Genomic DNA, 12,105 nt, shown 5'->3' with positions numbered 1-12,105 from the left:
TTTCTAATCAGCCAATCACATGGCGGCAACTCAGTGCATTTAGGCATGTAGACATGGTCAAGACAATCTCCTGCAGTTCAAACCGAGCATCAGTATGGGGAAGAAAGGTGATTTGAGGCCTTTGAACGTGAAATGGTTGTTGGTGCCAGAAGGGCTGGTCTGAGTATTTCAGAAACTGCTGATCTACTGGGTTTTTTATGCACAACCATCTCTAGGGTTTACAGAGAATGGTCCTGTGGGCGGAAATGCCTTGTTGAGATCAGAGGAGAATGGGCAGACTGGTTCGAGCTGATAGAAAGGCAACAGTGACTCAAATCGCCACCCGATACAACCAAGGTAGGCAGAAGCAGAAGAGCATCTCTGAATGCACAGTACGTCGAACTTTGAGGCAGATGGGCTACAGCAGCAGAAGACCACACCGGGTGCCACTCCTTTCAGCTAAGAACAGGAAACTGAGGCTACAATTTGCACAAGCTCATCGAAATTAGACAGTAGAAGATTGGAGAAACGTTGCCTGGTCTGATGAGTCTCGATTTCTGCTGCGACATTCGGATGGTAGGGTCAGAATTTGGCGTCAACAACATGAAAGCATGGATCCATCCTGCCTTGTATCAACGGTTCAGGCTGGTGGTGGTGGTGTCATGGTGTGGGGAATATTTTCTTGGCACTCGTTGGGCCCCTTGGTACCAATTGAGCATCGTTGCAATGCCACAGCCTACCTGAGTATTATTGCTGACCATGTCCATCCCTTTATGACAACAATGTACCCAACATCTGATGGCTACTTTCAGCAGGATAATGCACCATGTCATAAAGCTGGAATCATCTCAGACTGGTTTCTTGAACATGACAATGAGGTCACTGTACTCAAATGGCCTCCACAGTCACCAGATCTCAATCCAATAGAGCATCTTTGGGATGTGGTGGAACGGGAGATTCGCATCATGGATGTGCAACCGACAAATCTGCAGCAACTGTGTGATGCCATCATGTCAATATGGACCAAAATTTCTGAGGAGCTTCCAGCACCTTGTTGTATCTATGCCACGAAGAATTGAGGCAGTTCTGAAGGCAAAAGGGGGTCCAACCCGTTACTAGCATGGTGTACCTAATAAAGTGGCCGGTGAGTGTATATACAGTATAACTTGCTTCTGCTGATGGATCTTTTCAGGTTAAAGTTAATACCTGGTACAAACTGCCATTGTCCGAGGTAGGTATAATCTGATTAAGATGGTGCTCATGCTACAGCTCATTTATGTCATTCACAATTCACCAGTGTGGATTCCTAGGAAACATTTCTATGGGTTGATACTATATTTAGGGAATTAATCTGCAAAAAATGCCACCCCAGAATAAAACTGGAGTCCCCTCAGAGAGGCAAGGAGGCTGGGGGTTGCAGCACAACGACAGCACTTTAAAGGATGGGGCACGAGAGAGGGATGTGGAATGGGGGATGGTTGCTATCGGAGGACTCACCATGGGAAATACCCATACATGTGTTGGAGGCAGAGAGAAAGGGAGGCCAATATACCCCACACTGGCTTTGCAAAATAGGGAACGGGATAAGGGGAAGAGCATGCTAGGATTGATGGGACTTAACCAATCACACCCTCATCTAGAATAACTCCACATTTGGAGAGTGTCTGAAAATGGAGGAGCCACAGTTCTGGTCCAATAAGGGCACACATACAGCCTTTTACAGGTATTTACAGCTGCGTCATGCATATGACTCCCAGAAACAAAACCTAGAAATGACAGCACGGAGACCGGGAGTACTGCAGCCATTGTTGCTCGCTGGTTCTTCCAAAGGGCTCATCTCAATGTTATATGGGGTATTGCAGGACAAGTTTCTTAACCCCTCAACGACCTGCCCTTTTTTTTGTTTTTTCATTTCAATTTTTCACTCCCCACCTTCAAAAATCTATAACTTTTTTATTTTTACATGTAAAGAGCTGTGTGATGGCTTAATAACTTTTTCAAACTCTGTTGTACGGAGCTATGGTTGGTGTAATTTTTTGCAACTTTTGATGATGTTTTCATTGCTATCATTTATAGGACTGTGTGACCTTTTGATCACTTTTTATAGATTTTTTTATATTTTTCAAAATGGCACAAAAGTGCCATTTCGACTTTTGTGTTTATGATTTTTACTGTTTATTAATATTTATAGCAGTTCTAGGGAAAGAGGAGTGATTAGAATTTTTATTTTTTTTAATTATAATTTTTTTTTAACTTTTTTTTAATTTTTACTTTAGGGTTAAAACGAGGCAGCCTTGGGTCTTCAGAAGACATCATTGGGGAGCGGCGACCTCCGGCAAGATGGCGACGGCAGCATTGCTAGCACCGGTGTTACCGGTAAGTCTTTGCTGCAATGCGAGCCCTCTCCATGCACCGGGACCCGACACGCGCCGTACTAGTGTGGCGCGTGTTGGTAAGGGGTTAAGGGTATCGGATTCCCCAGCAGGCTCAAATGGGAGGCTGATATAGGTCCATTTACATATGCCCAATGGGATAAATACTTAAATGGTCCCACGCACAACCAAATATGATATATATATATTACATTGCACTTGCGGCAGGTTTTCATATACAGGGGTCCCCTACTTAAGAACACCTGACTAACAGACGACCCCTAGTTACAAACAGACCTCTGGATGTTGATAATTTACTGTACTTTAGCCGTAGGTTACAATAATCAGCTATAACCGTTATTAATGCAATGAAGCTTTATTGTTAATCCTGGTTCTTATGACAATCCAACATTTTTCAAATCCAACTGTCACAGAGACCAAAATAAATTTGTCTGGAGTTACAATTATAAAGTATACAGTTCCGACTTACATACAAACTCAACTTAAGAACAAACCTACAGAACCTATCTTGTACGTAACCCGGCGACTGCCTGTATGTTATGTTTGCGTTTATATCATGTTTTTTTACATTTACATGGCGTTTACATTGCATGTTTGTTTACATTGTGTTTTTGTAAACACTGTGTAAATGCAATGTTAACTAAATATTAGCAGAATGTAAACACAGTGGCCCAAATTTATTATACTGTGTGGTTTGCACACAAATACATGTAGTGCATTTTGCCTCACTATTGGTAAATGTGCCCCAATGTATGTACACAGCATCTAGATGATTATAGCACAATCACACACTGCCTGCCACTGATTGGACAGTAGGACAGATTAACATAACACACGCCCCAGCTCCAGCCCTAGTTAGTCCACTGACAAAGCAAAGATTACAATAGTCAGATACTGGGACTGATTTCTCCGCAACCGTAGGTGCTAGAAAGGAAAAGTCAAAGTGCTCCTGAATCTGTGTAGCCACCACTACAGAATGGTACACTGATCTGAAAGGTCCTCTTTAACTGGACTCATCTCCAGTTAAATATATGTATGAGTCTTGCTGTTTTGATCATTTTTGTTATGTAAATTTTTACATAAAAGATGGAATTCTAAAAAGGACATTTCTTGAGAGTAATACAACAGAGTGGGCAAAATAAGAACTGGCAATCATAGGCCAGACCTATAGGCGCTGAAAGCAGGAGTCAAAACTCCTTTTGATATAGACACTCCTATGCACCACTATTGTGCCTGCTTTCAGCGCCTATAGGTCTGGCCTATGTTTGCCAGTTCCTATTTGCCCACTCTGTTGTATTCCACATTATCTCCGGGATCCCGTGTTTTTTGGGGTGTTCGGCCCTTTTTTTGGGCTATTGAGAGCTGAGTCTAGCACAGTAGTCTTGGCTACGTTCCATTGACAACTACTGAGGGTCATCGGAAAACCTTTTCCAGTTCCAAGTTGTTATGTTTTGCTTCCACCCAAGAAACAGCAAGGTGAGCAGCCCCACTGTGGGACCCTGATTATTCACTTGTTTTTGTTTTGTTATTTCTTGAGAGGGCTGCTAGTTGGGGTAAAATCTGGTGTCAGGTTCCCTTTAAGTAATTGTGTATTTGGAGATAATATATTTTGGATGTCCTATCAGAGCCTCCATCAAGTTTCCCAGTCATTTAGTCAGCACATTTATCCTGAAGATCTGCCACATGATGGAAGGCTGTAGTGAAATGTCACTGAGCTATGTGAATGCTGGAGACAGCTGCAGCACATCAGCCATGTCCGAGCACTGAGGGTCCGGTGCGGGGAGCACTGCGGCTCTGATTCTTCAGACATGCACAGTAATGAATCGTTTACCTGCTGCTCATTCCCAGACAACTCGTGTTCCAGGGCTTTATGTTTACGCAGCTGGGACTGGACTCCACTAAGGTCCTTGGCAATGTCATCTGGAATGCTTTTGGACTTTTCCTGCCAGGCAATTAAAGAAAAAAAAAACAACACTTATACTCTATATCTAATGATCAGTTAACAATATACTGTACGTGGGTTTGCTCTCTTTTTTTATTTGGAACATTAGTGTAATATCGCGTATCTTATGCTAATGATCCCCAATGTTCATTATGTATGGAGCAAAAAGTGCTCCAGAAATGTAAGAAATATGATAAAAGCGTGAGTTCCTTAAAATTAATATGCTCTATGTTTTGGACATAGGTAATGGATGACTTGGGTTGTTATATATGGTATCACCATTCTACAATGATGGAATGGCCAATTATCCGGGACTATAGACCCATACAATGACCAAAATGTTACCGCTTCAATTATCTGTGATTTTTGTTGACATATAATTCATTGTCATTGTAAAATCAATATACATGGATCATTATCAGGACCAGATGCCCAAATTACCTCTTAAGTAATAAAATTTTAAGAAATTCACTATGGTTGTATTTATTATCCAAACATCTCAAACGCCTTAAAGGTGTGGTCCAGGGGCATACATTTTTTTTCTATGGGCCCCAGGTGGTGTAAGAATAATAAAAAAGGATCAATGCATACTTTGGTTACTACCTCCGATTCAGCATGGCTCCTCCCATAAGCACCGGCTTATGTTGTTTATACAGAGGCTCAGAAGTGACATCCTATTAGGCAGATTATACCATCTACTGCATGATACAGGTCACAGACAGGGGCTTTGGTGGAATACTCTTTGTATGTTAATAGAGGCCCGTGATGATGAGAGGAGGTAAGGACAAGGTAAGTATAGCTTATTTATTATGTTAACACCATCCAGGGCAAATAATAATCTTCCATTTTGGACAAGCCCTTTAAGATAATCTCTTAAACTTTCCTGCTCGCTCTTTCCAACCTTTACTCTATGATTGTTTTTTTGATGTTTAATTTATACTGTTGCAAGCAACTCAGCATCTAATACACTTAGCTACATTTATTTCACAAAAATATTTTAACATTCATGAATCTATTTACCTCTATTTGGGAAAGGGCTTCTTTTAGATCCCAAAAACACTTATGAACAGCTTCGGCATCTTCTAGGCGTTTTCCTCTTTGCTTAGTTAGTTGTTGAAGTTCTTCCCAAGATGCCCTTTAATAAATAAAAAAAAATCGTATGTAAATTTACTGTAAAAATGATGGAATATGTGATTTAGCATTAATGGTTAAATGAAAGGCAAAATTATCCTGGAAACTAATGGAAATCCAAAAGAAATGTCTATATTCAGACAATGGGGATCTCACTACCTGATCCCCAACTAATATAAAAGGACAAAAAACATCAGTGTACATCATTATCAGTACACTGGCTATTACTATTCCCTTCTATTTGCCACAATTCTTGGGACTGGTGTAAGTCTCTCTCTTGGGAGTTGCCCATGGATAAGTCTAGTCTCTAGCTCACCATAGGTCCATTACCTCAAACAAGGCAAAATGTGTTAGTAATAAAAGACCATTTAATATTCTTGAATTTGTTGTGTGTTATCAAAATTATATATGTTATATAATGTAATCATAATTCATAGAGCTTAGATGGAATTTTAATATTTATGAATTTGTTGTCTGTTATCCAATTATATATGTTATATAATGTAATCATAATTCATAGAGCTTAGATGGCTCTGGGTGGGTTGTCTGGGGTTTTTCAAACCCTAGACAACAACTTTAAGTAAACCTGTATTCCCCCAATGAATTAACAATTCTTATTTTTTATTCTTTTTTTTCAGATTTTTTTATGTTTTCAGGTGATGTATAATCATTGGTTTGCATCTAGAATGATATTGGGGGGATTGTATTAAGATTAGAGCTAAGTTCTTAATATTAACCCCCACCAGCGCACCAGCTCCTGCCTCTTAGTAAATCCTGGCAGTATGTGCCAGAATGACATCTATATCAGGTTAGATTTCAGTTCTAGACAGTTTTATGGCAGAGGCTAGAATAAATATGACGGGTGGGGGGGTCCCTGCTCCCCGGTTTTTTAAAAGAAGTGGCACTTGAAGCGGAAAACCTGTAAAAATGCAGTAAATCTGGCTCTTTATCATACTTTCCCCATTGTGCAAAAATTATTTACCATTGTTCTTGAGCAACAGTAGTTTAATGGGTTAAAAGTAGATATATGCCTAAATCTGTTTCATACATAAATGTCAAAACAACTCATGAATAATCAAAACGTGTTACAAGGATATGAAATGACTGCTACATAAGCGTCAGTCTTGTCAGTGTCATGTCCTGCAGCTGTAGCATTTTATCTCAACTTTCTTTACGCCTGAAATAATTATCTAATTAAAGCTTCTGGTCCGGAAGAGTAAGCAATTGCCAAAATTATTTTAAACTGAAATGATCCATCACCCAGAGATGTATAAATAATCCCTGCTTCCTTAGCACTCATTCTTTCCATCTTCACCTGAGATTTTAGAGATACGTGTGAAAATACAGGAGCGAGGCAGGAAGGATTAACGAAGAATCTGGACTCACCTAGTGTGGGACATGATAAACCACCGACAGCTGAGCTACAGCCACTGAACATGGCAGAAAAATGTACCACCACCACCACCACTTTCTAACCAATGATAAAGCCTCATAGGCCTCTCACTGTGAATCATAGCATGTGGAGCGTTGGCAGAGATGTCTATGTGTCTATGTTTGAAGTTTGCAGAGACTGAACTTCAGTCCAAAAGGCTATAAAAGGTGTATCGCGCCATCCAGTCAGAAACAGCTTCATAGAAGTTGACCAATCTGGGATGATTTTTATTTAATATTTTTGCATCATAGATACCATACCAGAAACCAAACTTATAATTATAGACAGCTAAGCATATCATTTATGAATGAAGAAGGTGTGACTCTTGTATCAGAAAGTCAAACTTGTACATGAAATTAAAGTAAATTTGCTGGACCACACTCTTTCCACTAAACCTCATCCACGCCCAAATCTTACCCTTTCTGAAACTTCGAAAGGTTGTCACAAACAGGCCTCCACTAAAAATTGTGAAAAATCTTATACCACAAAAATTAATTCTCCAGCACCATTTTGTACTTTGCTCTCAATGCCCTCAACTTAAACAAATAACAAAGAATAGTTCTCTACAGTTCTATAAGTGACCACCTGTAGATGGAACTGTCTGAGATGCCTTGATAGTCTTCCATATCTTGTCTTTACAAGTAAATTATTAGACTGTTGTGCCAAGAAAGCACTTTACAAGTCCATTTACCGTAGCTCCTTTTGCTTTTGAATGATTTGCATTGAGTCAGAATGTCCTCTATCAAGAAGACTGTCCGCGAGCCTTTGGCACCCAGCCATCCGTTGTCCAGCTGTTTCCATCTGGTGCTGGAAGGTGTCAAACTTAGCTTGGAGTTGCTGTAAAACACAAAGCAATGCAAAATTTCTTTTCCATTTCTGTACCACAATTACAGCTCAGGTGGCACGAGACAATCAAGAAAATGTCAGTACATCATCGGTAGGAGTCTGGAGACCTCCTCTTGCCGAGTTTCACAGGGGTAGAAGGCCAGTGTCAATGAAGACTAAGAAGAAAGTGGTGGACAGGAAGAGGTGCCAAAGACCTTGCTTCTACGCCCAAGGTGTACAAAATAGAAGAAATTGTAATTACGCCATATTAAGAGTCACACAAGGGAGACAAAATATATATCCTACAGTCATAGTGTAAAGTGTAAAAGATAGATAGATGGTTTTCTAACCAGAACATGCTCATAGTCATTGCCATAGTCCTCAGAACTTGCAAGTTGTCTTTGCTGGTTAATCCATTCTTGAAGGTCTCCGGATTCTCGGATATATTCATGCAAAGCCAAAGCCTCCTCAAGTTTTCCCCATCTATATAGTAAAAGTAGTAATAGCAGTAAAATAACCATGTTAATGCACACATTTTGAGAATGGCCTCTAAACAGGAAACACAATAATGTACTGTAAAGCATGTTTATCTAGCCTTAAGGCTGTGAGTGACCACCAAACAAAAACTGTGGAATAAAAATTCTTCGCGGGCAGTATGGACCCATCGGCAAACCATGTACCATCATCAGCCTTCATGAACATGACAATATTGTCTGCAAGAACTTTTAAAGGGTAATTCAGGTAGAACCCCTTATAGCTGGAACAGATCTAGTCAAATACCAAAATAATTGTTCAAATCTATACTAAATCCTAGTCTTTTAATTTTCAACTCATTCTAGATTCTAAGCACTTGTATACATTGTAAGCACTTGTGGGCAGGGCCCTCATTCATACTGTATCATCTGCCCATGTTATTACCCTGTAATGTCTTATTTTATTTGTATATGGACCTGACGATCTACAAAGCACTAGGGAATATGACAGTGCTATATAAATAAAGATTTATCATTGACATGTGAATCATTCTGTGTTGTAATGAATTCAGCGGTTGGTCAGTACAATACATGACTTAAAGACACATCACCTTACGCTTGCAGAATCCTGAAGATCCTTCATTTGTGACTGGACCTTCTGAACAGGAGCATCAACTTCATCATAAGCTAAGGAAGATAGGTTCTTCTCAGAGGTACCTAGCTTAGATGCCAAGTCTTGGTACAGCTCAATTTCCTGCTGCAAGTCCTGGTGATAAAAGTGCAAGAATGACAGTGCACAGTGAGACTAGACCAGCCTTATTCTGCATCAGATTTATCACATCATCTGATGCTGGATAATTAAATCTGGTGTAGCATAAGACTGTCTTGTTGTACTTTGCACCTCCTATTAGTTGGCTTATTTTATTTTTGGTGTACTCCCCCAATCCTTGCCTAATTTGTCAGAAAAGTGTCTACAAACGGTCTTAAAACTTAAATACATGTGGGCCAAGGCATTTGAGGCCTTTTTGGAACAAATTGTGGCATAATTTTGTTGCTCACAGATTGATAAATCTGCCACAATATCTTTCATAAATGTATATATATTACGTTGTAGCAGCTCTGTGGCCTACCTTGTGTTTCTTCATCATTTTTAGGGTAGCAGTCTCTTCTCTACCATAATCATTACTGTTTGCCAGTGGAAGTTTTTCTCCAATCCAGGTCTCCATGTCAGTCACATCAAGGAGAAACTTGAAAGAAAATCAAATAAAAAAATCTAAATATACATACAATTTTTTAAATCTAATTCTACTAAAATACCAGTAATTAACAGATTGATGTAAAGTAGAAAGTCCATTAATACAAATGTAGAGGAAATCTAGTGGGGCACATATGCTTCCAAAATATTATAAATGATACAATGATGAATATTGTAATTATCATTACTGTTATTATTAAAGCAAACCTGTCACCAGGAATGTCATTATTAGCTGGTGACAGCCTATGCTGTGCCGATTTTAAAATTGCCTTTGTCAGCATTCTGAATAATTTTAGTACTTTATAATAGTTTATTTTACATCACCAGCAGTGTAGTAGTAGTAGTAAGTCCTCTGGGAAGGGGGGAGGGGCAGCAGCAGGCTGTGTGTGCCTGTGTCAGTCTCATCTCCTCCACACTAATGCAGCTCCCTCACCCTTTCCCACTTCCTGTCATGTGCACTGAGCAGGCAGGGAAACGAGGGGGGTGGTGTGGAGGAGAGGAAGAATGTAAGGAGACACAGACACACACAGGCTGCAGATGCCCCTTCTCCGGGTAATGCGTAATAAACAAACTACTGAAATGATTCAAAATGATGACAAAGGTGTTTTTCAAATCAGCATAGGAAAGGCTATTGGAAACGATCACTAGGTAAAAATGACATTCCTGGTGACATTCCACGGGATATGGCCTAACTTGCTGATCAGTGGGGGTCTCAGTGCTGAGACCCCAACAGATCTCAAAAATGAGGGGTCTATCGGACCCCTCACCGCTCCGTCAGACTGTGACATGTTCTGCTCCATTAATCAGTATGGAGCTGATAGAGATCGTTGAGCACGCAGCAATTTCCGTCAGCTCCATAGAGATTCATGGAGCAGAACGGTCCCCTTGTTTTCGCGATCTGTGAGGGTCTCAGCACTGAGACCCCCACTGATCAGCAAGTTAGGCCATTTCCCATGGATAGGACCTAACTTTAGTTTGAGGGAAAACCCCTTTAACTAATTTATCAGTCTCCTTTATCTCTCAGCTGTCAGTGGATACAGGACAGAAAGCTGATTTACACAAACTGCTTATAGGAGGAAGAAAGGCAGAGGGTAAAGAAGGACAGAGGAAACGATTTCTTCAATAAAGTATATTACAAAGTTTACTATTATGATCTGCACTACTCATTTATACAATTTTAATCATTTTATTCATTTAGGAACAACATCATTTAAGCAGAAGAATCAGTAGTGACTTAATTCTTAAAAATAGGAAGAACTGGATCCCAGAGGAAGAAAGCAGCAACCACAGCAAAAGGTGAAGACTTACCTTGTGAAAGCTGACTGAATCATGTAAGCCCCTCATCCTCTTCTCACATGCTAGCTCCAGTTCTCCCCAGGCGGCCTGCAGCTTCTGGTTCTTGTCTGAGATGTTGCGTGACTCTGGGTGGCCACTTGTAATCAAAGAGCTGCCCATCTCCAGGACTCGACGTAGCTGTTGTTTATGTGCATTGACTTCGGCTTGTAACTCCTATATCATAGGGTCAGGTAAGTTAGAGGTCACTTTAGATTTTTTGAATACATTAAAAAAATGAAGGCAGTTTAATGACTACTATTGTCCATGTAAATATATAGTTCATCTTCATATATCTGCATCTGATCTGCCTGTATGGTGCTGTACAACCATTGTTATTGTAAATGTAAAGGTCACGTCTTCAGTACCGTACACAGAATCTAAGTGATGCAGAACTGGAACGTTCTTCACTAACAGTGTGCCAGTGTAATGATGTATTAGATCATCGGATCACAAAAACCACAACCACCATCCTTTTAACTTTCATTTCACAATTTGTGGAAAATTCACAGTCTACCGCAATGCTATCCACCAAAACAAATGGTGCAGTTAATAACATGACTCCATTTATTATGGCTGCAATATAAGACTCTTTCATAACTCATTTTTATATCAACCAAAAATGTCTCTCCCTTATATTATATAAACCGCTAATATTTTATGAACATTTTATGCTGCCACCCAAAAGTTAAATAATTTGTTTAAATGGCACCTACCACCACGATTCTACCTATAAAAGGTAGAACGGGTGGTAGGTGGATGAATGGGACGTGAGGATAGACCTTTTTGGGCTAATCCTCACGTCCCGGCTATCCTTTAGTAAACTTTAATGCTGGTATATGCAAATTTTGTTAAGCGGCTACTGGGGCGTGGAGTAGCCGGACATGAGGCTACTAGTCGCGGCTACTCCACGCCCCAGTAGCCTCGTTCCTCCGCCTACCATGTAATCTTCGGCGTAGCTCCGAGGCCGGCGCTACTGCGCATGCGCAGAACGCCGGGTACTCGGATGAGGGCGTGCAGCTACGAGGAGCTGCGCACCGAAGATTACATGGAAGGCGGAGGAACAAGGCTACTGGGGCGTGGAGTAGCCACGACTAGTAGCCTCATGTCCGGCTACTCCACGCCCCAGTAGCCGCTTAACAAAATTTGCATACACCAGCATTAAAGTTTACTAAAGGATAGCCAGGACGTGAGGATTAGCCCAAAAAGGGCTATCCTCACGTCCCATTCATCCACCTACCACCCCTTCTACCTTTATTGGTAGAATCGTGGTGGTAGGTCCCCTTTAAGTCTCCTGAGATATTCCAATCATTCTATAATATTATTATTTCACCTCCATTATC

General features: G+C 40.5%; 1 protein-coding gene across 4 annotated transcripts in view; it reads right to left on the bottom strand.

Annotated features, from left to right (window-relative positions):
- Positions 1-12,105, bottom strand: part of SPTBN5 (spectrin beta, non-erythrocytic 5) — a 236,894-nt gene that overhangs the window by 160,156 nt on the left and 64,633 nt on the right. For all 4 annotated transcript variants that reach the window (XM_072115674.1, XM_072115671.1, XM_072115673.1 and 1 more), the window contains 7 exons: positions 10,739-10,939; positions 9,306-9,422; positions 8,787-8,941; positions 8,053-8,185; positions 7,569-7,714; positions 5,335-5,449; positions 4,204-4,314 (listed from right to left, as the gene is read on the bottom strand). In XM_072115674.1, coding sequence (XP_071971775.1) covers positions 4,204-4,314; positions 5,335-5,449; positions 7,569-7,714; positions 8,053-8,185; positions 8,787-8,941; positions 9,306-9,422; positions 10,739-10,939 — 978 coding nt within the window. The remainder of the gene's footprint in view (positions 1-4,203; positions 4,315-5,334; positions 5,450-7,568; positions 7,715-8,052; positions 8,186-8,786; positions 8,942-9,305; positions 9,423-10,738; positions 10,940-12,105) is intronic.

This window comes from Engystomops pustulosus, chromosome 7 (assembly GCF_040894005.1).
Source record: "Engystomops pustulosus chromosome 7, aEngPut4.maternal, whole genome shotgun sequence".
Lineage (NCBI taxonomy): Eukaryota > Metazoa > Chordata > Amphibia > Anura > Leptodactylidae > Engystomops > Engystomops pustulosus.
The sequence above is the reverse complement of the archived record's forward strand: the minus strand, read 5'-3'. Positions and strand labels throughout refer to the sequence as shown.